General features: G+C 52.8%; 3 protein-coding genes and 1 long non-coding RNA gene across 18 annotated transcripts in view; 2 read left to right on the top strand and 2 right to left on the bottom strand.

Annotated features, from left to right (window-relative positions):
- SNED1 (sushi, nidogen and EGF like domains 1) overlaps nucleotides 1–13,917 on the top strand; it is a 73,974-nt gene extending 60,057 nt beyond the window's left edge. For 3 of the 8 annotated variants that reach the window (XM_081490530.1, XM_081490532.1, XM_081490534.1), the window contains 5 exons: nucleotides 1,844–1,960; nucleotides 2,482–2,569; nucleotides 7,306–7,386; nucleotides 8,279–8,316; nucleotides 10,368–13,917. In XM_081490530.1, the coding sequence (XP_081346656.1) occupies nucleotides 1,844–1,960; nucleotides 2,482–2,569; nucleotides 7,306–7,386; nucleotides 8,279–8,315 (323 nt within the window). In that variant the 3' untranslated portion in view covers nucleotide 8,316; nucleotides 10,368–13,917. Of the gene's footprint in view, nucleotides 1–1,843; nucleotides 1,961–2,478; nucleotides 2,570–7,305; nucleotides 7,387–8,278; nucleotides 8,317–8,917 lie in introns of all 8 variants that reach the window. The other 5 variants (XM_081490528.1, XM_081490533.1, XR_014053706.1 and 2 more) reach the window with 4 other exon arrangements.
- MTERF4 (mitochondrial transcription termination factor 4) lies at nucleotides 13,779–19,354 on the bottom strand. Its single transcript, XM_081490569.1, has 4 exons — nucleotides 19,302–19,354; nucleotides 17,698–18,178; nucleotides 15,332–15,516; nucleotides 13,779–14,662 (listed from the first exon to the last, which is right to left on the bottom strand). The coding sequence occupies exons 1-4, from the start codon at nucleotides 19,320–19,322 to the stop codon at nucleotides 14,261–14,263; spliced, it is 1,089 nt and encodes a 362-aa protein (XP_081346695.1). The 5' UTR covers nucleotides 19,323–19,354; the 3' UTR covers nucleotides 13,779–14,260.
- A 66-nt stretch (nucleotides 19,355–19,420) lies between these two features.
- On the top strand, nucleotides 19,421–22,329 carry LOC145506297 (uncharacterized). The gene is made up of 2 exons (XR_014053725.1): nucleotides 19,421–20,932; nucleotides 22,124–22,329. It is a non-coding gene; the product is annotated as an uncharacterized LOC145506297 (long non-coding RNA).
- The window catches only part of PASK (PAS domain containing serine/threonine kinase), a 34,966-nt gene continuing 33,012 nt past the window's right edge, over nucleotides 22,257–24,210 (bottom strand). For all 8 annotated transcript variants that reach the window (XM_081490541.1, XM_081490537.1, XM_081490536.1 and 5 more), the window contains 2 exons: nucleotides 23,399–23,545; nucleotides 22,257–22,822 (listed from right to left, as the gene is read on the bottom strand). In XM_081490541.1, the coding sequence (XP_081346667.1) occupies nucleotides 22,668–22,822; nucleotides 23,399–23,545 (302 nt within the window). In that variant the 3' untranslated portion in view covers nucleotides 22,257–22,667. The remainder of the gene's footprint in view (nucleotides 22,823–23,398; nucleotides 23,546–24,210) is intronic.

The raw sequence follows: 24,210 nt of genomic DNA on the forward strand, positions 1-24,210 counted from the left end.
ACTGCCTGTCAGGTCCTGGGCTGTTCCTGGTGCTCTCACCTTGCCAAGGTCCACGTGGAACTTTACATGGAACTTCACAAGCTCCCGAGGCCCTGTGGGCCTGAAACACACACTTGACGGGCAGTTTCCCCAGGCGCAGGACTCTGGGCTCACAGTCCCCTCGGTTCTTCGGCCATCAGTCCACAGTCGTCTGTGCTGTCACTGGTGTCAGCTGTGCTGTTTCCTTCTGGAGTAACCTGCCCCTTCTCTCTGGAAGCTGTCAGACTTCTTTTTCTCAAGGAAAGGATGCCCCAAGGGCACAGCTAACACCCATTTGGCATCTGCTCACCAAGCAGATCTCCAGCTCAGGGCCCCTCCTGGAGGATTCCCAAGATGGCAACCTGCTGTTCTGGGAACATGGAATGAATGTGGGGGCTGGTCGGTCTTCCTGTTTCCCTCTTCTCACCCCAAGAGAGCTTCTGGACAATGCGGGTCACATCCCCCGGGAGCCACCTCCCTCCCGCACATACGTGATCTGCGGGCAGAACCTGAGCCTCCCAACCCTGTGATCTGTCCCTCATACAGAAGCCCACTGCCCCACTGCAGGGCACAGCCACATCCTTGTCCCCAGCCTCTGTTCAAAACAGCCTTCACTTTATTTAGTGTATGTGTGAGAGATGATGAACTCAGGACTCAGTAGACCAAGGCTACAGAAAGCGGTGCTCTGGTGAAAGCCCCTCTGCTGCACACAACCCCAAGCCCAGGGTCCCAGGCAGAGCACAAGAGTCAGCCTCTCAGAAGAAAACATGGTAAATCTGTTACCTGGATTTGATATCAAGGAACTACTGCTACTTTTGTAACAGTGGCACTGTGCTTATGTGAAAATTTTACGTCTTTATGTACTAGATACTTGCTGACATATTTACAGGTGAAATGGTTTCTGTGAACTGCTTTGAAATTCTTCAACTAAAGAAAGCAGACGGAAGGATGGAAACAGATTAAGCAAGGCCGGCAGAATGCTCTTAACTGAAACCGAGTGATGGTATAGGGGGTTCTTCACACTCTGAAGCTGTTAAGTTTTAACTTTTCCATGATAATCTTTTCAAGCCCTCAACTCCCTTTAGCGCATCAGGAAAGACAAAAGAACACGGAAAGCTGGAGGACAGAAAGGGGTGGAGGAAAGTGGAGTAGACTCGAGTGGACGGGAAGCAGCCGACAGAACCCAGGAGGCCACGGTGGGGGGCTGGGGGCGGTGGGCCCTGCCCAGTCAGCGCCTCGCAGGGAGGGTGCCGAGGGGACGGCAGGGGAGTGGCTGGATCTGACGGTGGACGCTGAGGGGGAAAGGCCAGCTCTGCCCCTCCCTGGCAGCGCCACTGACCAGCCTGCCTCCAGCTCCCGCCGTGCCGTCAGGAGGCAGGCAGTGGCCGCGGCACAGAGGCTGCCGGGGTTGGGGCCTGGGGACGGGCACTGGAGAACGGAGAGGGCTCCCAAAGGTTGGCCTCTGCATTCCAAGCAGAAAAGCCCCACGCGTGGGGCAAAGTTGGTGGAAATGTGGGGTGCGGGCACAGACCAGCGGGAGGCAGAAGCCTCTCCGGAAGCGCCCAGAGCCAGCCGTGATGGGAGCCGTGGGCCCAGGCTCCTCCGCTGTGCGACGGCTCAGCACTGAGGCCAGAGGACGCTCCACCCTGCCTCCTCCACTCCCTGGGCCAACGGGCTCAGGGCAGGCACTCAGGCCACCCTCTCCCCTTGGCACTCTGACCGCTCCCCGGGCCCACCGCTGTTGGGGACATCAGGAGGCAGCAACAGTGATGCTTGCCGGCCCTCCTGTGGGGCCCGAGGCTAACAGCTCATGGCCCATTTGCAGACACCCCTGGGAACTGCTCAGAAAACCCCTGTCAGAACGGAGGCACCTGCGTGCCTGGTGAGGATGCCCACAGCTGTGACTGCAGCCCAGGGTTCAAAGGCAGACACTGTGAGCTCGGTGAGTGTGGAACTGCTCCCCTTGCCTGTTGGGGCCACCAGGGCCTGGCCCCGAGATGCCCGGCACAGCAGGCTCGGACAGGGGCCCGGTCAGCACCCAGACCTCCAAGTGCACAGGCAGGGAGGCTGGCAGGCAGTGAGGCACCAGGCCTCCCACTGCCCAGAAGTGCCGGGGTGGAAGGTGCTGCCCAGATAACAGGGGGCTCTGGGGACAGTTACTCTGCAGGGACAGGAGGTGGTGGGAGGGAAGAGGGCCCTGCCGCCCCCAGACTTCTGGGACGAGGACGAGGCGGAGGGACAGAAGTTCCCACACCAGACACACAGCCCTGAGGCCCACCAGGCCGAGACTCTGGCGAGCCCTGAGGGAAAGCAGCCTGCAGGCTCCCAGGACCCCAACCCAGAGCAGCACCCGCAGTTGATGAGTAGCCGGGACAGGGACCCAGCCGGGACCACCGTGGCCACAGGGAGAGGGGAGGCGGCTGTGAGCCCCTGACGAGCAGCGGCCCTCCTCTGTGCCAGCAGCCTGCACGAAGGTGCCCCAGCCCTGCACGCGGCTGCTCTCAGAGACCAGGTCTGTCCCAGTCTGGGCAGGAGGCGTCTGCCACCAAATGTAAGTCCCTCCCCGCCCCCACGCCTGCAACGTGCTCCTGACCCCGAAGTGCTTCCGCCCAGTCCTCACAGGACCGAGGCCTCGGCTTCGACACTGACCCCTTGCCAGTCTATCATTTGTGAACGTTTCCCATTCCATCGGCTGTCCTCTGGTTTTGTTGATCGCTCCTTTGCTGGGCAAAGCCTTTCAAGTTTAACTAGGGCCCATTTGTGTTTGCTTTTATTTCTTTTGTCTTGGGAGACTGATCTAACAAAATATTGCTACAATTTATGTCAAAGATTCTTTTGCCTGTGTTCTCTTTTAGGGGTTTTTAGTGTCATGTCTTCCATTTAGGGCTTTAAGCCTGTTTGTGTTTATTTTTGTATGTGGTGTGAGGGAATGCTGTGATTTGAATGTGGCTATCCAGCTTTACCAACACTGCTGGCTGAAGAGCCCATCTTACCACTATATGTTCTTGCTTCCTTTCTCATAGATTAACAAACCATAGGTGGTGGTGGTCAGTCACTAAGTCATGTCCGACTCTGTGACCCCACGGACTGCAACCCGCCAGGCTTCCCTGTCCTCCACTAGCCCCCAGAGTTTGCTCAAACCCATGTCTATTGAGTCGGTGATGCCATCCAACCATCTCATCCTCTGTCCCTCCCCCTTCTCCTCCTGCCTTCAATCTTTCCGAGCATCAGGGTCTTTTCCAACAACTCAGCTCTTCACATCAGGTGACCAAGGTATCACAGTTTCGGCTTCAGCATCAGCATCACTCCTGTCAATGAACACCCAGGACTGATTTCCTTTAGGATGGACTGGTTGGATCTCTTTGCAGTCCAAGGGACTCTCAAGAGTCTTCCCCAACACCACAGTTCAAAAGCATCAATTCTTCAGTGCTCAGCCTTTGTGGTCCAACTCACATCCATACACGACCCCTGGGAAAGCCACAGCGTCGGCTCTGCAGACCTTTCCTGTCAAAGTGACGTCTCTGCTCTTTGATACTCGATGTCTAGGTTTGTCATAGCTTTCTTCCAAGGAGCAAGTGTCTTTGAAATTTCATGGCTGCAATCACCATCCACAATCATTTTGGAGCCCAAGAAAATAAAGTATCTCACTGTTTCCACTTTCCCCCCATCTATTTGGCGTGAAGTGATGGAACCAGTTGCTTGAATGTTGAGCTGTAAGCCGGCTTTTCACTCTCCTCTCTCACCCTCATCAAGAGGCTCTTCAGTTCCTCTTCTGTTTCTGCCATGAGGGTGGCATCATCTGCATATCTCAGGGTGTTGATATTTCTCCTGGCAGTCTTGACTCCAGCCTGTGAGTCATCCAGCCCGGCATTTTGCATGATGTACTCTGCACAGAAGTTAAATAAACCGGGTGACAATAGACAGCCTTGACGTATTCCTTTCCCAATCTGGAACCAGTCCATTGTTCCATATCCGGTTCTAACTGTTGCTTCTTAACCTGAATACAGGTTTCTCAGGAGGTAGGTAAGGTGGGTCTGGTGTTCCCATCTCTTGAAGAATTTTCCAGTTTGTTGTGATCCACAGTCAAAGGCTTTAGCGTAGTCAATGAAGCAGATGTTTTTCTGGAACTCTCTTTGCTTTTTCTATGATCCACCAGATGCTGGCAATTTGATCTCTGGTTCCTCTGCCTTTTCTAAATCCAGCTTGTACATCTGGAAGTTCTTGGTTCACACACTGTTGAAGCTTGGCTTGAAGGATCTGACATCACCTTGCTAGCACGTGAAATGAGTGCAGTTGTGCAGTAGTTTGAGCATTCTTTGGCATCGCCTTTCTTTGGGATTGGAATGAAAACTGACCTTTTCCAGTCCTGTGGCCACTGCTGAATTTTCCAAAATTTGCTGGCATATTGAGTACAGCACTTTCACAGCATCATATTTTAGGATTTTAAACAGCTCAACTGGAATTCCATCACCTGCACTAGCTTTGTTCGTAGTGATGCTTCCTAAGGCCCACTTGACTTCGCATTCCAGGATGTCTGGCTCTAGGTGAGTGATCACACCATCGTGATTATCTGGGTCGTGAAGATCTTTTTTGTACAGTTCTTCTGTGCATTCTTGCCACTTTTTCTTAGTATCTTCTGCTTCTGTTAGGTCCATACAATTTCCGTCCTTTATTGTGCCCATCTTTGCATGAAATATTTCCTTGGTATGTCTGATTTTCTTGAAGAGATCTCTAGTCTTTCCCATTCTACTCTTTTCCTCTATTTCTTTGCATCGTTCACTTAAGGCGTTCTTATCTCTCCTTACTATTCTCTAGAACTCTGCGTTCAGTGGGGTATATCTATCCTCCCCTTTCTTCTTTGCTTTGTGTTTCTCTTTTCTCAGCTATTTGTAAGGGCTCCTCAGACAACCATTTTGCCTTCTTGCATTTCTTTTTCTCGGGGATGGTTTTGGTCACAGCCTCCTGTGCAATGTTACAAACCTCCGTCCATGGTTCTTCAGGCACTCTATCCCTTGAATCTAATTTCATTGAATCCCTTGAATCTATTTTCATTTCCACTGTATAATCATAAGAGATTTAATTTAGGTCATACCTGAATGGCCTAGTTGTTCTCCCTACTTTCTTAAGTCTGAATTTTGCAGTAAGTATGTGTATGGGTTTATTTCTAGGTTCTCTATTCTGTTCAACTGATCTGTATGTTTGTTTTTGTGCCAATACTACACTGATTTGATCACTGTAGCTTTACAGTATAGGCTGAAGTCTGGGTTATACTTCCAGCTTTATTCATTATTCTCAGGATTGCTCGGCAATTCGTGTTTTGTGGTTCTATATAAATTTCAGGATTATTTGTTCTAGTACTATGCAAAATATCATAGGTGTTTTGACAAAGATTGCATAAATTTGTAGATTGTTTGGGGGAGTATGGCCATTTTTAACAATATTAATTCTGCCAATCCAAGAGCATGGGATATCTGTCCAATTGTCTGAATCATCTTTAGTTTCCTCTATCAACGTTTTAGTTTTCAGCATATTAGGTGTTTCATCTCCCTGGCTAAGTTTATTCCCGGGTTGTTGTTGTTCTATGTGATTTTAAGCAGGCTTTTTTGACTGTCTCTTTTGGATACTATTGGTGTAAAGACACCAACCGACTTCTGTAGATTAACCTTGTCTTCTGCTGCCTTGCTGAGCTCATTTACTGGTTCTGATAGCTTGTGTGTGGAGACTTGACAGTTCCCTATACAGAATGTGATCTCATCTACAAACAGGGGCAATTCCCCCTCTCCTCTTCCAACGTGAACACCCATTTCATTTTCTTGTCTGAGTGCTGTGCCCAGCATTTCCAATACTGCACTGAATAGAAGCGCTGAGAGTGGACCTTCTTTGGCTCCTTTATTGCTTGATTTTTGCAAGGCAATTCAGACAGACCCTTTGAGGCCTGTTTTAGGGTGGCTTTAGCAACAGCTTTATTCTGGGGTTAATTCTGCCTCACTTGTAAAGCAAGGCCTTTCTGGGGTTTCTGCTTCTCTGCAACAGCCTAGCGTTAATCAGGACCTCCCCACTGTGGCTCTGGGACTGCCCGGCTCCTCTGTGTCCCCCACTGCCCACCTCTGCCCACCCTGTGCACACACAGCTTCATCTTCAAGGGGAGCCCTCTCCAGATTTCTGGAGCACTTCCTCTGCACAGCTCCCTCCTTCCTGGACTCTGACTCACAAATTCCAGCCACCTCTGCCTCCCCAGTTCCAATCTCGGTTTCACCAACTCTGCAACCACTGCTTGGATTCCCCCTTAACCCACCACGGCCCAAACAGGGCAGAGTCCCAGCACCACCACAGAGCTCGTTTGATCCCCCTCTCCAGGTCAGTCCTGCGCTGCTTTCTAACATCCGAAAAGACTTACTTCCTATATCTTGTCCAGTTCTCCAGTTGTTCACATGTGGTTAATTCCAGATCCTGTCATTGCCAGATGACTGGAAATGGAAGTCTGAGCTAAGGCTTCAGATCCTAAAGGCTCCATAGACTGAGCTCATGAGCTGGGGTTTTACCCACTGAACTCCCTGGATCTTTTCCAGATAGCTCCAACATTCCAAAAGCTTTAACGTCTCATTTGTTGTTCTCTATAAACTTGTGACAGAAGCAGGATAAGCAATTCCCGTTTTGTATGAAACTGAGGCTTAAGTTCCAGAGGCATCTCAGAGTACACTAGTTAATAAGGCAGGGCTGGGGTAAAGTCTCCTGTCCTATGGACCGCCCACATCTAACGCCTGCATCTCCAACGTTTCTCCATCATCTTCCCAGAAGAGGACCGTCTTATTGCCTCAAAGCTTTAGGGCCAAGTAGCCTGTCTCATGGAGAAGGAAATGGCAACCCACTCTAGTATTCTGCCTGGGAAATCCCACAGACAGATGAGCCTGGAGGGTTACAGCCCATGGGGTCGCAAAGAATAGGATACAACTTAGCAACCAAACAACAACACTAACGCCTATCTCAAGCAAGACATGCCTTTGAAACAGCAGGCTTTATCTTGTGCATGACTTTGTCAACACTCCTCATAATGTATACTTAAAATGGGCATATCTTATTTTATGAAAATGATACCTTGACAGTTGTTTTAAAATTAATAATTTTTATGTTGACATTTTAACACATCTATAGAAGAAAATTTTATTAGGAAAGTAACAGCCTTCCTCAGAGGCCTGCACAGTTACTGTGGGTTGGTGTGGCCTAGGTGAAGGAGCTGGGCAACATTCCACTCAGGCCCTGGCTTCACAGAGCTCTCTGCTGATGCAGGTATAAGAGAGTCTACAAAGTGCACCCGGACACCTGCTTCAAGGAGAGCTGTGAGAGCACCCGCGCCAGAGCCCCAGACAGGTGCGTCCTGGAGGGGCCGGGCTGTGCCCGCAGGGGTCACTAAGGAAGGGGCCAGGGTGGCCCTGCTGACTGGGGCTGCGGGATGCCACAGGCCATGGCTAAGCCAGGCTGCCGAGGTGCACAGCCCCGCTATGTGTGAACAGCACACAGATGGGCACCGTGGGCACGGGGCATGCTGGGGGCTCACGGGGTGGGGGTTGTGGGGAGCTTACATGGTGGGTGGTGGGTGTTGGGAAGATCACAGGATGGATGCTGGGTGGGGGTTCCCAGGCCGGGTGCTAGAGGGAGGTGCTGGGGGAAGTCACAGGGTGGGTGCTGAGGTGTCACTCTGGTTATGGAAGGTCACACAGTATCTGGCACTAGTATTTAAGAAGTGTTACTGACAGGCCCAATTATATAAATACGATAAATCTCTCTTTACTTTTTATTCACTCTCACCCAGGTCTTTCCCCAAAGGGGTCAAGGTAGCCACAGAATTATTATATGATGCACTGCCTGAGTACAGACAGCAAAGTCCGAACCTCAGTCACATTCTCCACAGACCAACCAGGTGCCACAGGCACTGGGTCTCGCGTTGCTGAGTCCAGGCGAAGCCCCGCTGCCGCCTGACCCGAGCACACTGCCTGTCTCCCAAGTCCCCGTCCTCCACACGCCGTTCACTCAGGCCCAGCAGGCCGCGCCTGCCTTCACTCCACGACGCCCACCCCAAGCCAGGTGGGCGCACAGAGTAAGACACCAACCTGTGTCGGCGCCTCACTGACCGCACTCCCAAACCACAACACGTGTGAGCGAGAGACAAGACAGTCTCAGAGCAGAGATCTGGGGCTGGGGCAGCCGCCAGGCCACAGGGACACGGTCTCTTTCATAAACCACATTTCTCCAATTATTTCAGGAAACAAAGTAACAGTCCTACACTGAAGAAATCCTAAGGTACGTTCCCTGGGCCCGCAGAGCTGCTGCAAAGTCTGAGGAGTGTCCCACCCAGCACCGGGTCCTCGGGCAGGCTGGCATCTCCCTGTGCAGCTCTGTGTCAAAGACTCTCAAGACCAGAAGGTTTCAGAGCTTCCTAAGGGGGTTAAGATGAGTGAGGAAAACAATCCTTAAGGCCTCCCAACAGGCATAAATTTGGCCCAAATACACTGAACCCCACTCTGTCTCAAAGAGCAGAAGCACGCCTTCCCGGGTCACCAGCAATGGCAGTGGAGGGCTGGGTGAGCTCTCAGAGGCCGAAGACCACCTGCCTCAGGGAGGCGGGACTGACAGGCCCACTGGGAGGACAGGCGAGGAGCAGCCTGGAGCCAGAGGCGGAGGGGCTCTAGGAGCGCGCCCAGCCCTGCAGGGGGCGGCCACTGAGGAGAGGGGTGGGGCCTGACCTCACAACCGGGGCTCTTGCACTGGGAACCCAATGCTCATGCACAGGACCCTAAGCATTCAGAGACCCTGAAACAAAAGAGACCTTCTAACCCTATTCTTATTTATGCCAGAATTTCCCAACCTCTTTTGGCAATTCAGCCTCACGTGACTCCCACAGGTCTGAGCAGGTCTTCTCAACAGTCAAGAAGATGCTGAGCTAACCCAGAGACCCACCTAGCGCCCAACACAACTTCTTGTCAACATCATGCCACTGGGAATGGAGGCGGCGTTCTGGCTGGGCCAGGGCAGCGGGCACTCGGGCAGCCCGTCTCCCCGGTGGTGCAGGAGAGGGGAGGTGGCCGGGGCAGAGCAGCTGCACACACAGCAGCCTGTGACTCAGAGGCCTTTATAAACACCGGGGGCAGCGGAGCGCTGCAGGCCCAGGCTGACACTGAGCAGATCCTGGGAGGAGGAGGCTGGGCCTGCAGGCGGGGCAGCTGCATGTGAGCGGGAACATGTGATCTCAGGCAGGTGTCCCATGCCCCCCACTGCCACATACACAGAAGATGCACTCCAGGGCTTGCGAGAAGTTCATCACCCACAGATACAACTTGAGTGTGAAATATTTATACTGCAATAAGTCACCTGAAAGATAATATATTTTAGTAAAACTCACCCAATAAATCCGTTACTATAAAAACAAATCAGAAATCCTCAACTATTAACTTCTCAGATATGGCTTTTAGAATACGTAGTCTTAATACCTGTCCTTAGGGGCTTCCCTGGTGGCGCAGACGGTAAAGAATCTGCTTGCAGTGCAAGTGAGCTCGGTTTGATCCCTGGGTCAGGAAGAGCCCAGGGAGAAGAGAATGGCAATCCACTCCAGTCTTCTTGCCTGAAAATTCCATGGACAGAGGAGCCTGGTGGGCTACAGTCCATGGGGTCACAAAGAGTCAGACACGACTGAGCAACTAACACTACACTACACTACTACTGCTACTCCTAGAACGATGGAAAAAACACAAATAAGCAGGAAACATGTACACACACGGCCTTCTCTGGTGGCTCAGGGGTAAAGAATCCATCTGCCAATGCGGGTAACGATCCCTGGGGCGGGAAGATCCCCCGGAGAAGGGAATGGCAACCCACTCCAGTATTCTTGCCTGGAGAATTCCAAGGACAGAGAATCCAGGGGGTCACAGAGTCATACATGACTTAGCGACTCAACAACATAACAACAATTCACACACAACAATTCACCCAAGACCGAACTGCAAGAACTCATTTCAACTGAGAGACCAGGCTCAGCCCATCTTCAGAGAAAAAGATGGGAATAGCCCATCTTCAGAGGAGATGCATGGCGTCACCAGATGGAGGGGAGCAGCCTGCAGACCTTGGAGCTGAGCTGTGACGTGGCCCGGCTGTCCCCAACACCGGGGCGCAGCTGGTCCTGCACAAGCCTGCCCCACCCCACACCCCACCACGTCAGAGGGGATGAACCCCACAGCTCAAGGCGGGGAGGGGCGAGCTCTTTAGGTCCTCTGGGACCAACAGCCCAGAGCCACTGTGTGAAGAGGAATACGTACCACTACCTTCCTCCTCATACCCGGCCTGTTTTCTCTTCTAAGGACTCAGGATGTTCCTGCTGCATTCCATCAACCTCACGAGTTTCTAAAGCCCAAGAAGATGAGGTCTAAAATCAGACTGAAAGCAGGGTCCTGGCTGGAGTTAGTGGCCTGAGCAGCTTCTCCTCCGGCCTCTGGAAGGCAGTCGGCCAGGCCAGGCAAGCATCAGCCACAGGCAGGGAGACCTCCAGGACAGACCCTCACCAGATAGAGCCCAGGCTGCTCTAAGCGAGCACCGCACACATGTCCGCCCCGGGGGAGCAAGGCTGCCCACCAGGAATGCTTCTGCAACCTTCAGAAACCAGCTTTCAGATTCCAACGTCAGAAAAGGCTTCTCCCCTTAGGAACCAACAACCAAACTGAGGAGGAACTGCTATCTACAGCATCCAAAGCAGAGACCGCGGGGCTGGGAGAAGGCACAGAGGTGAGGCACACTGGGAGCCCTTCAGCCGGCTCTCCTCCGCCAGCAGTCTATGCTGATCACTTGCAGGTAGTGACCCATCATATGGACCAGCTGATTTTGAAAGAGAAAATGACAGCTAACACTAAGGCGGAGTTTAAACACTTTCATCTACGGCTTTTTCCGTGAAAGCCAGACAGTGTTTTTGGGTCTGTGAACCAGACAGTCACTGTGGCAATGACTCAGCTCTGCAGCTGCAGCACAAAGGCAGCCCCAGCCGTGTGACTGATGAGGAATAGCTAGGTTCCAATAACACTTTATTTACAAAACAGGCAGCGCTGAGTCGGCCCATGGGCCATGCTAAGCTCAGTCCTGGTCTTTGAGGCCATAGGCTTTGGCCTATCCCCAGGATGACAAGTCCCACCAAGGCACCAGAGACCTCAAGGGTTTCAGGGAAACCTCAATGTTTCAGCCCCACTCTGGACGGCGGAAGCAGCACGCCCACCGAGCACAGCGGGGCCCCTCCCACAAGCCGGGCGGTGCGGAGAGGTGCGGCTGCAGAGGCTAGCCTAGAGGCTGCGGAGGCTAGCCTAGAGGCTGGGAGAGGTCTCCCGAGGCCACGACTCATGCACTGCTGCTGGGGGCTACCAGGCAGTAGGCACCATCTTCCACACCCTCCTCCTTCACACACTGACCACCGCGTCATCCTGCCACCCCGCTCTCCAGCACCCTTCTGACCTGCACTCCTTCTCCCTGCAGATGAGGTGAAAACCAAAGCCACAAAGCCCACTTCGCATCGTGCTAAGCATTTTAACAGCCAACCCAGACTGGAGCTCAAGCCCCGGGCACCTCCCAGTGACCCGGCCCCAAGTCAGCGTTACCGCCCGGAAAGGCCTCCTTCCTTTCAACTTTTATAAAACCTTTTTACAGAGTTATATTTTAGTCTTTTTACTTACATTAAAGTTCTGTGTGCATATGTCTGTGTATTATGCATTCTGTCATTTTCAGCAAGGAAGTCTCTACTGTACTCCTGAAGGTACCCAGTCTCCAAGGCCCACCTGGAGAAGACGGCTGAGAGCAGTCCAGGGGCCCCGGCACTGGGAGAACCGAGAGGAAACCACACACGTAAACACGCACTGCGGCTCTGCGCTGTGCCCCGGGCCCCGCCGCGGCGTCCACGTAGCTCTGGCGCCACGCGCCGGCAGCGAGATCACTGGAAACTGCACGGAACGCTCCGCTGCCATGTTAACAACCTCAAGCCCCTCAGCCACAAGGCAAATGTAATGTGTTCCTGTTTTGACCTTAGAAGCCTTTGTTCCTACAAGAAACCGTCTACTGAATCCTGAGCTTGGCGCTGTTTTCTTATGATTAACCCATTTTGATGTTTTATAAATTATGTATCTAGTAGAAGACTTCCTGACGCTAAAGGAATTATAATTTATCCTCGAAACATTACAAATGAGCCACTGCTTTTTCCCACATGGGTCCTTCGTCAAACTCGAACGTCATCCTTGGAAATCCTCAAAGTCCACCCAAAGAAATGAGTAAAACAGAATCAGAAAACTGTCAGGGGCATCCACAGCTCTGTGTAGAAATGAAAGGAGCAATCATGGGCTGCCAAGGCAGTCTTGTGCTCATCAAACTGTGGACCAACTGACCACACAATAGAGCTTAAGCTTAAGACGCTGTTAGTCCCACCTGGGGCGCACCAGAGCAGCAGCCCAGCCCAGGGACAGCACGGCCACCAGGAGGCCGTCCAGCGCAAGGGCACGGGCCCTCCTCCCCATGGCCAAGACAGCGATGAAACCTCCCTCTCCCTGCCCTAGGGCTGACACGCTGCAAACGGGGAAAGCTACGCAGCACCTCGCTGCCCCCCACCAGCACCCCAACAGACAAGGGTCCACCCAGTGTCAGCCAACCTCTGCAACTCTGCTGGGTCGGAACTGCTGCCGCTGGCAAACTACTGCCGCCGATGCTGGACTCCCGGGTGGAGGGACTCACTGAGCTCCTGGCCTTTTGCAGAAAGTGTCTCTCTCTGCAGTCCTGCTCCAGCATGAGCCTGGAGAAAGCGCAAGCATCCGCACCAGGTGCTGAGTCCCCAAAATAAAATGCGGCTCCCATCTCCCAACGACATCCCAGCACAGGGCAGAAAGGAACTATAGTAAAAAAAATCTTTTAAGTAAAAGAGAAACAACACAAGGAGCCCACTTAGAATCTTCAGTTCTCACTAATCAACACAGTCGCGTTTGCTAGAGGCAGCCTTGGAGTGGCAGCTGAGCCTTGGTACTACTGCCTCCGGGCTGGCTCAGCCTGCTGCGGGCCTGTCCTGAGGCCGCACGCACACCCTCTGGTCCTAACTGCCCAACTGACCCCAGATGGTGCCGGGCGCTCCCAGGAGTCAGGATCACCCCAGTGAGGACTCCTGCCTGACAGGATTTACAGAGTCTCTGCAAGAAAAATGAGGCCAAGTACCATGAGTCTCAGGTTTTGGGCACAGAGCCAAAAATGTCTTTTGCAGCATCAATCCTGTGCCAGCCTGCCCATCCCTGGGGAAGGGCTCCCAGAACATGTAGTGACCCCCTCATCCTCCCCACCGAGCTCACGCCACCAGGGCTGGGCCTCTACCTCAGAGGTGAGCCCTGGTGCACACCCAAGCCCATTAAAGTTGCTCCTCAGAACCTCTGGCCTCAGCAAGGGGCCACCTCTGGTGCTATGGAGCTCCCTGCAATGATGCCAAGCCCAGACGCTAGCCCTGGCTCCACACCCCAACACCCCATGACCCTGGCAAGCCCGCGTTCTCCTCTGGCCTCAGAAGCCCTGTCTGGACCCTGTTTTGGCATGCTCCAGGTCAGCACTCCATAGCTGCCGGAGACGTCAGGACTGGATGCGGCTCCTGGACCAGGCTGGCACAAAAGCAGGTTCCCCCACAGGTCAGAAATGGGCCTGTTATTCAGAAATGCAAAAAGCGCCCCTTCACAGCACTGGCATCAAGAAGCTGTGCAGAACAAACCATATGTCACCAGTCAACTTTCTTTTACTCTGTTGTACACTGAACGCAATCACAAAGCAATATTTTTGATTTAAAAACATGAGTATTTTTGTGGAAAATCTGCTACTTGTTGTCATTACAATAAACTGTTGTGATGAACTCAAGCTTCACTGTCTTCTCCTGTCACTAGAAAGATGTAAAATGACTCTTGAACGAGAAGAAACATCTCCACTCTGTCACAGAATTATCACCAACACAGATGACAGAGAAACAGTAAAACCAGACGCTGACGCACTGAACCCCGACTTCAGGAGCTCCCAGACTCTGACTCAGGATGGAGCAGGGCCTCCACACCGAACCTGACAGATCAAGCCAATGCATCTGCTGCTTAGTTTGGCCTGTCTACCTCTCAGGTGATTTCTAAACATTTTTTAATCAAAAGACCAGTTTAAGAATAAAAAATAACCTGAGAAGAACCAAGTGAAGCTCCCAAAAGCTTTGAGGAAATTAAAATAACCTTTCATCTCTCTGGGCTCCTTTCACTCCAGTCCGTCCGTCACAGCTCCTGCTCCTCCTCCTGTCCTCCTGCTCCTCCTCCTCGCCCAGACTCTCCTCATCAGCCATGCAGCCCTCAGACTCCTCTTCCTCTCGGGCCAAGAGTTTCTTAAAAACCTCAAACTCCTCAGCAGAAGAACCCGCTGTTCTGGCCAGAAACTCGGCTTCTGAAACTCTGAGGATGTCCTTAAGTAAAGGGTTGGGGACCTGTGTCTGCCCCTTCTTGTCAGGGGTCTGGTACCGGCCCAGTCGCTCCAAGAACACGTGCCTCTGCTTGGTCTTGGTCATGGAGTACTGCAGTAAGTCCGTCTTCACAATGTCCACGTGTTTAATCCCCATCCTGAAATAGGCATACTGGAGACACAGATGCGGTTAGGAAGGCAGCTGCAAAAAGCCGGTAGGTTCCTAAAGCACAGCAAACTGAAACTGCCCAAGAGCACTTGGAGAAGCCGGACTAGTCAACAATGGCGGAGACCATGATCTCCAACATCTGCACGATGGCCGACAGCTTTCAAAGCATTTTCAAATTTATATCGAGAAAAATGCAGCAAAAAATTAAGGGCAAGAAGGAGAAACTAAGTTCTGTTTTTCTTCATGGGGTAAGAAAGACTGGGAGCATGAAAAAAATAGGTAAACAATTCAGAAAACATCTAGGATCTGACCTAAGCCATCAAAATTGTTACCAAAAACTTTAGAACAACCTTCATACTTACATTTCTAAGATCAACATGCAAAACAGATTTGAAAGATAGGAAGGTTTTAGCTAATTTTAAATTAGGTATTTCAAGCAGAGGTCTCATATGAACTTTAAGAACGTGCCTGAGTCATCCATTATTAATGGAAAAAAAGTTGCAAAAGATCTTTTACCTGTAGCAAAGTAGTGAAAGATTCAAAACTGAATTCTCTGGCTGGTGTGAGCCAAGGGGGTCTAATCTTGACCTTGTCCACTTGCCCAGGTGAGTCAGCTGACCTTGACTACACTGGAAACCTGCTGCTCCCCATCACCCCACCAGTCATTCTTACCTGAAATTTGTATTCCAGCTCACCAGGGTCCTCCCGAAGAACATACGGGCACCTGTGCAAAATCTCAGTGACTTGCTTTACGGTGAAAAGGCACTTCTCCTTAAGGACCCCAACGATGACCTCAATGTCCCGCTGACGCATGGTGAAAATTTCAGGGCAACAGGAAAGCACCCTCTTTAATTTTCCTGAAGATCATTAAAAAGCACAAGTACACCATTTTAGGATATTCCAGAAACCCAAGGGGCCAACCACACCTAAATTAAGCCAGAATTTAAAAAACAAACAAGGATCCTCTCCTCCACAGGAGTGCCAGCTGCAGATATGTCTCCCCAGGAGCACTGTGGAAAGAGAAGGGGCCAGAACGACTCACTCCCCAGTGATGCCCTCTCACTTCTCAGGCTCCCCAGCCCTCCCTCGGGGAGGCCTCTTTCTGGCCTCCCAGCTGAAAGGCACCTGCTTCATATTCTAGGTCCCCTCTTGCCCTCCTCACCTAGAAAAGACTTTCACAGGGATTTACTGGAAAAGTCAGACAGGAGGATGGGACAGCAGCTTCCCTCATGTTGGGGCTTTGGATTCATGTTTCCTCCCATAATAAAATAGTCCTTGAAACATTCACAACCAACATGTTAAGACCTAGGAGCTGGAACGCAATGAAAAGTGGTTCCACAATAATAACGTAATAATAACAGTGAGAATCCTGATGCACAACCACGAAGACTGATCTCCAGGTTAGCAGGGTGATCACAGGTTTTATCCACACTAAGGTACTTCTGAGGGACAGAGGCTCTATTAGTAACTGCATTAGGAAAATTGGCGTAAACTGAGACTATCCCAGGCAAACTGGGGCATGTGGCCTTCCTATAGATAACTGAGTAAAACTCAGTAGCTAGAAACTGAAAACCAGTTAAATAAACTGTTAAATCTCCCTAACAGTTGAGTCAATGTCTTGATAAAACATACTCAGGAAAGAATTTCAGGAGTTTAGTGTTTATCTCTGCAGCTTAAGGTCATGCTGAGCTTGCTGATTTATAACGAAAGGCACGTAAGGTGTTGGGATTTCCCAGGTGGTGCTAGTGGTAAAGAACCCACCTGCCAATGCAGGAGACAAAAGAGATGTGGGTTCAATCCCTGGGCCGGGAAGATCCCCTGGAGAAGGAAATGGCAACCCACTCCGATATTCTTGGAAAATCCCATGGACAGAGGAGCCTGGTGGGCTACAGTCCATGAGGTCGCAAAAAGTCGGACACGGCTAAAGTGACTGAGCGCAAGGAAGGTGTTAGGTCGAGCCTTTCAGATCACACTGCAGCAGGTGATCTGCTAAGAGAAACACACACCCTTACCTTCTGCTCATCTTCTAGAGAAGAGGAGGAGGCCTGGAGAAATCTGGATTCCCAACCTTTTCTCCCCTTTCCCCACTCCCAACAATATTTTACCAAGAGACAAGAATGAACAAAACAGTGGAATTCCTCTGGTGAAAGCAGGTAGGGGTCCTTGGAGATCCTCATGAGCCCCCAACCTCCTCCTCCAGAAAAGCCCATAAAGAGACCCAACGGGACTTCCCTGGTGGTGCAGTGGATCAAGAATCTGTCTGCCAATGCAGGGGACACAAGTTCTAATTCGGGAAGATTCCACACGCCTCAAAGCGACTAAGCCTGTGCGCCACAACTACGGAGGCTGCAGCGCCGGAAGCCTGGGCACCTACAGCAGAGCCCGTGCTGAGATAGGAGAAGCCGCTGCAGTGGGAAGCCCGCCCACTGCAGCCACAGAGCAGTCCGTGCAGCAACGAAAACCCAGGGCAGAAAACACTAAGATTAATTAATGAATTTAAAAGAGAGAGAGACCCACTGAACTTCTAGGATTTGGGGGGCGTGAATCCTGTGGGGTGGGGATGGCGGCTGGGGAACGGCCACTCCACCTGTATCCCAGGAATCTGGGAAGATTTCACGTTTCACATTAAATGGAGACACCTGACTGGAATCCAAGCCTTTACGGGAAACTCTACGTCTGTGGCTTCATATCACAGAGATACGAAGCACTCAGCCCACCCCAAGTCCACGCAAACATCAAAGGGCACAAACACACACACGAGCCAATGCCACACCACGTGCCCACTACCACTCCCGATGCCAGAGCCCCCACAGTGAACGCGCCAGACAAGAGTCCGGGCAGGTCACTCAGCTCCCCCCTCCCTCCTGCAAGGCCCTCTGCAGAGGTCACTCTGCCTCCTCACCTCTAAGCCAAATCACACATTCCTCTCAAAGGACTCCCCCCGCCTCCCAGAAACCTCCTCAATGCACCTCACCAGGCTGTTCGGTCTCCAGCTCTGACTCCTCGGCACTACATATAAAATCCCCACCACCTCATACCTTCTCCAAGGCCCAGCTTTCGCAGGTAACTGGAGCGCTTCTTCATTTGCATCACAGGCAGTTTCAATAACTGAGGACTTTTCTTCAAGGCCGCACACACAGGCTCTGGATTCAGACCCAAAAGTATTAATTCTGAAATGATATCCAGCATCTGTTGAGGGTGGGTACCTGGCTGTATGCTGAGCAGTTCATTAACTTGGACATCACTGAAACCCATGTCCAGGAGGGAACTGACAACCTTCTCTTGCGACACAGGAGTTCTCTGCTTCTCGAGGAGGCACTGAATCAGCCCTGTTCTGTGCTCTGGTTTCTGTGCACATTTTTGGGGTTCAACGAAGGATGACTCCTCAAGGCTCCCTCCATTGGAGACTGTTGTTAGTTTACGCAATACAGCAGTCGTCCTTTTCTGTTCTCCAAGCTGAGGAGTCTGCCTAGTGAGGAGGGCCCAGGTAAGGGGGGTCAGGCGGTGCCAATCAAAGACCTGTAAGACACAAAGGGGATGAACTCATCACACCGATGTGACAGACACCACAGGATTTCTGAGTCAGGGTATTCAGCTCCTTGGTCCCACACAATCTGCAACGTCATAACTAAACTTTAAAAGCCTAAGGAGAAAGAAGTTCATGTACAGAGAACAGAGTTAGCAGACGCACAGATTTGCTTTAGCTGCTGTAACTGAGGGAAAGAGACAAGCAGGGATTAGGGAGAACAATTTCAAGGCCACCAGCTAAAGCATGCCTTGAGGGGTGGGGGTCCTCCACCGGTTCAGTGCCTGGGTGGGGGGTGCGGCTACACATTAGCTGAGCGATTAACAGGAGAAAAAAGTTTATTTATATGCGTATGTTGATTCAGGCAAGAGGTAGCTCCCTAAATGACTAGAGTTGGGGGCAAATGGGGGAGGAAGGTTTCTAGGGGAAGGGCAAACGGGAGGGCTCTTCGGGGAACCAGTGGGGGCCCAAAAAGTTTGTGACAATGTTTATGTTGATACAAGGGGTCGTCCCTCGTTTTTTTCCTTCAAGGCGGTAAAACTCCCCAGGAGAAAGGCTCTATGGCGCCCTCAACCCCGGAAGGTTCTGCTTTTAGTGAGATAAGGGCCGCTCCAAGCAGGCTTCTTTCAGTCTCTGCTGAATCTCAAACGTCTTTAGCTTAATATCATTTCTGTGCCACCTCTGGGGTCCGAGTCGGTACCCACACCTGAAAACGCTGTATCTCGTACTGGTCTCTAGATTCTCCCAACTGCATTCATTCCACAAACGAAATGCCGCTAGACTGTCAGCAAACTACATAGAATCCCCGTTTACCTCAGAACTCTTCAGGGGTCAGGCCGGCGCGCCACCAACGAGGCCCAATCCCCAGGTCCTCGACGCCCCTCAAGACGCGTCCCAAAGCTTCCCCGGCGCCCTCGGCCGCCGCGCGCCCACCCTCAGCCAAGCCCGCCCGCTCGCAGCGCCCGCCTCCCCGGTCGCCCCGTCTGTGGTCCAGCCGCGGGGGTGGGGACAATGGGCTAAAACCGCACCAACGCGGCGGAGCGCGCCGAAGGTCGGGATGCCACAGCAGGTCGGCCTGCGCACACCTCCGCGACCCGCCGGGAGGCGGCACCTCACCTGCCGACCCAGCGCCGCCATGGCGCGGAAGCGGCGACGGCACCGCCGACGCCGGAAGCGGGGCGCCCAGGACCCGCCGCTGCCGCCCTCCCGCGTCCGTCGCTTCCGCCCTCCCCCTCGCAAACGCAAGAGCGACGGAGGCAGTTCCGGCCGGCCCTTCTCCACCTGTGTGCGGCCACGGGCCGGTGGCCAGGGCCTGGCGCCCCTCGTCGCCCGCCTGCACCGGGGGCTACCAGACCACGGCTTCCTGCTTCGTGCCCACTCTGCACGGATTCCCGCTTTCCGGAGCTCCCGGCTGGCCCAACAAATGAACAGCCCCTTCCCCATACGCTCGCTTCCCATAAGAGAAGACTGTAACTCGGCTCAAACCGGCCGGCCCCCTGGTCCAGCGGCAACCTCCCCGGAGAAAGTAGGTTAAGGCAGAGACTGGGCGGTCTGAGTAACATGGACTCGTCCCACGTGAAGTTATTTAAGGCTTGATGTGGAATCTGTATCCAGTAAGAATATTAGTGTCAAGTTGAAATGAGAATGGAGTGAGCGCCAGGTTCCAAGTGGGGTCTGGTGGCCGCGGAGGACCTGGTCTCAGCCCCTCTGCGCACTTCTGAGAAGTTAGAACTGTGCCAGACCCAGGGACGCGCCCGGCCTTTCCAGAGCAGCACCTGCCAGGAGCAGCCTTATGGTCTCAAGAGCTCCCCTTACAGCTGCGCAACCGTCTCAGACTGCAGCCCGTCCTTTGTTGACAAGCACCTTGACTTCTTGCCAGCTCCAATTATAATTCTTGATAAACATACACATATGCTAGAGGTGTTTAAACCATCCAAAGGAACTCCAGAAGTCTTTACAGTTTTTCTTTTAAAAAGTTCCTCCCAACTTAGAGGTATTGTTTCCTTCTGGGATGAAATCTAGTCATGTTTCAGCCTGACTTGCATTCATTCTTAAATTTAGGATATAGACCTGTAATCGTTCAGATATAGAAACTGGGCATCTTTCAAAAGGGGATAGTGGTGAAAAAACAAAAAAGTGTACTTTCTCAGCTGCCTCAATTCCATCAATTTTAAGTCCAAACCTTCATTTGTAAGCATTTCTTGTTTTATCTACTTGTTTCTGAACCAAGGAAAAGGACTTGATTTTTGCGCGGATACAGTTTATAGAGTACCTGCTCTGGGCCAGGCACCAGACTGAGTGCTAAAAATCTATCTTTTCACAAAAGGATTATGTCAAAGAAGAGGAAGGTTGTAAACCGTGTGAAACTCAAGAAATGGTTCTGTTTCTGTTGATTTGCGTTTTTACCCTGATTTTCTCCTTGAAATATGCAGCTGTCAGCACTGCAAAACGAATCATGTTAATGCTTTTACATCCAAAGTCTAAGAACATCCTTGTGTGCCTCCCTGGAAGGAGTCACAGAACCTAAATAGGTGTCTAGGCCTAGAAACAGTAGTGGCTGGCGTGCAGGGATCACTCCAGAAAGTCGGTGGCAACTTTAGTGCTCTGAGAAAGCTTTGCCCTTTGGAATCCTACCTGGAACATGGGGAGGAAAATTTTTCAGCATCTGCCTCAAAACTTTTCTGCCTGGATTCTTTCTGCAGAGAACACTTTCAAAGTGTTCAGACTTTCCTCTGCCAACAAATCAGGTGAGTTTTAATTATTTTTCTTATACAGAAGTAACAGTTCTTGGAGACCTAGAACTTTGCATTCTCAGCCCATTGCACACCTGTCTGAAAAAAGCATTCTGTAACTCCTTCTGTATTATAAGCATCATAGAAACTACAAAGGAAAATATCTGGGTTTTTTTTTTAACTTTTTAAGAGTTCTTAGAACATCATAACACTTATTTGATTCTGAAGAGTAAATGTCACTAACTTACTACAGACTTTAAAAAATACACTTCTAAAAGTCCTGCCTTTACTGTCCCTGCTGGACAGAGGAAGGGCCCTCGTCATTCTCTTGACACGTCAGAGAAACTCAGGCAGCACTTCCTAAATGGAAGGGATGGTGACATCCCATATCCCAGAGGTTGAGAATAAAATGAACTGTCAAGACAGCCACATACTCCCTAAACGAACACTGGAAACCGGGCGCAGGACCACACCCGAGGCAGGCTGGCCCTGAGTTATCTTCTTGGTTCTCTGGGCAGGAGCCTCGGCCCCGGCAGAGTGAGGACGTGTGGGGAAAGGTGTGCCGGGGCCGAGGGTTTGGTTCTCTTTTCTTCCTGCTATTTGAGCAGGAGACAAATGAGAGGCTTCCTTCTGACCCCAACCACCCCCTCCCTCCGAAACAGATCCAGAACAGAGGCCGCGTTTCAGATTAGGGTGGACTGGAGCCTAGAGGGGAGGGGTCATCTGAGTGTGTGAGAGCCGCACTGGGAGCTGAAGAGGACCGGGAGACGGACGCTCAGGGCTGGACCCCCCCCACACTCACGGGGGCTCCCCGGGGCCGGACGCCCTCCACACTCAGGGGGCTCCCCAGGGCCGGACGCCCCCCACACTCACGGGGGGCTCCCCGGGGCCGGACGCCCACACACACTCACGGGGGCTCCCCGGGGCTGGACGCCCAACACACACTCACGGGGGGCTCCCCGGGGCCGCACGTCCCCCACACTCACGGGGGGCTCCCCGGGGCCGCACGCCCCCCACACTCACGGGGGGCTCCCTGGGGCTGGATGCCCCCACATAGTCAAGGGGTGGGGGAGACACCCCCTGACATAGTCATGGGTAGGGGATCCCTGGGGCTGGATACCTCTGCATAATCATGGGGTGCTGAGGTGCTGGGAGGGGTCTCCTCAGACTGGGCAAGCTTCAGAGACTTGCTGGGCGCACCCACAGGAGGGACCCCCGGCTGACCAAGGCGGAACCTCTCTCCAGCTGTGGCGAGTGGAGACGCACAAATGGAAAAATAAGGAAATGAAGTGCTTCCCATGCCAGCACTGCAGAAGAATTCACGTGGTCCAAGTCAGGGTAATTGTTTACTAATAAAACTGCTTTAATTTGGAAAATGTTCAAGGAAATAAATTAAAGAAACAGTCTGGTCATTTGGCGAACAGTTCTACACACTCCACGTACCAGAGAAGCATATACCAAGTCAGAGGAGACAGAAACACAGGTGCATATACAAGAGTAGAAAGAGAATTAAAAAACTCTTGTGTGCCTTTTGGAAATTCACAATTGAAAAGCCCTTTAATAGTACAAAACTCACAACACTAGAATGTTTTTTCAAGGCCATGAAAAAAAATTAATTCCCACGTCTATTTTGTAAACCTAAAATAATACAGTCTCACTGGCTTTTGTTCTAACAGATCAGTTTTTAGAAAGTGAACTAGGCCTAATTCTTGAGCACTTAATGGAAGGGGCCTGAAGCTACCATGCCTTCCTAACTGAGTGATGGAGAGCAGCAGGGAGCTGGGTCGCCCAGTGGTCTGGGTCCCGCCCTGCTGCACGAGGACCGGTGGGGCTCTGGGGTCCGAGCCGCGGCGCTCGGGATCCTGCCGTCCAGCTCCAGACCGACAGTGGACAGAGCTCTGCTCTCTGAAGAAAGAAAAAGGTAGGCTGCGTCACCTGCCAACGACAACGTTCTGAAACCCTTTGCTTCTCCCTGGAGGAGTTCTGAAGAGCAGAAGGCGCCAGAGGAGCCTGCAGAACCCGCCCGGCACGGTTCGAGGCTCGCCGGGCCCTGCCGCTGTGCCAGAGCTGTCCGCCCAGAGCCACGAACACGGCCCCCCGAGCAGCGGGCCCCCCGAGCAGCGGGCCCCGGACGCACGGGACTGCCGCTACCCAGCGTGGGCCCCAGCTCCCTCGCCCTCCGCTCTCGTCCTCCTCTTCGGCCTGCTCTGACCATCGCCAGCCGCACTTCACAAACCCTCTCCCTAGCCCTCCACCTCATCTGTGGGTTCGTCCTTGTCATGGGCTCCCATGGGCATTTGCCCACCTTCTAAGGCCCCCGGGGGTGTTCAGGGGCCTCTGGAGTCCGGCTCACAGGCAGCAGGCTAGCCCTGGGCCCTCACCTTGGTGTCCAGGGCAGCACAGAGGAGGGGCCCCCCTCCCCAGACCCAAGGAGCAGCTGGGACCCCCTCGGCCCCGGGGCGCACGGGCTGCACCACTCACCTGGCTTGTTCACCCGACACACGCCCTCCCAGGTGTAGTCCGCCAGGCTCACGGGCTGCGTCACCCAGGGGTCTGTAACCAGCTTCTCCAGGGTGGTGCGCCGCTCGGGCACAGGCTGCAGCAGCCCAGACATGAGGCTCATGAGGCCTGGGGGCGGAAAGGCGTGTGCTCAGAGGGCTGATGGAGGCCCAGGCTGGGGCGGCTGGCATGCACTGCACAGCTGCAGGGCCGGGGCTGAGTGGACAGGGTGGCCTGGACTCCCACTTCTGACCAGCACCGCGGGGGCTCTGGAAGGTGGGGTCCCTGGCTATGCTCCCGGAAGGGCTGCGGGAGGGGTGTGTGGCCCCTGAGATGAAAGCTTAGTGCTCGAGCTCCCACACCACTCACAACACCAGCGGGTGGCAGCCCTAATGGGGGCCGCTCTCCGGGGCTCTGGGGACACAGAGCCGTGGACACAGGGATCATGTGACAGGAGGGGAGGGAGGGGGCCGGCCGCAGAGCCCCCGTCACTCCCCACGGGGAGGGAGCATGAGTGCTGAGAAGAGCCCCAGCCCTGAATCTGGATCTGGTTCCCATTTCCTGTAACAGAGTGGATGCCACCTCAACTGGGGCCACTCCAGGCCTCGGTGCCCTGGTGAGTGTCCTGAGAGCCCAGTGGGGAGAATTCGGAACAGCCCACTCCCACCCCCCCGAGGGTGGAGCAGTGCCCCCCCAGCCCCAGGGTGGAGCAGCCCCGGAAGGTGCAGCAGCCCCCCAGAGTGAGCAGCCCCCCAAGCCCCGCCCCAAGATAGAGCAGCACCCCCCAGAACGGA

Source organism: Giraffa tippelskirchi, chromosome 5, assembly GCF_054371585.1.
Source record: "Giraffa tippelskirchi isolate mGirTip1 chromosome 5, T2T-mGirTip1v1.2.pri, whole genome shotgun sequence".
Lineage (NCBI taxonomy): Eukaryota > Metazoa > Chordata > Mammalia > Artiodactyla > Giraffidae > Giraffa > Giraffa tippelskirchi.

Coding starts and splice junctions, on each gene's coding strand:
- MTERF4 (XM_081490569.1), bottom strand. CDS start 19,322: ATGGCGGCGCTGGGTCGGCAG. Junction 15,517..17,697: donor AAAGCTGGGCCTTGGAGAAG/GTATGAGGTGGT, acceptor AATGATCTTCAG/GAAAATTAAAGAGGGTGCTT. Junction 14,663..15,331: donor AGCTGGAATACAAATTTCAG/GTAAGAATGACT, acceptor CTGTGTCTCCAG/TATGCCTATTTCAGGATGGG.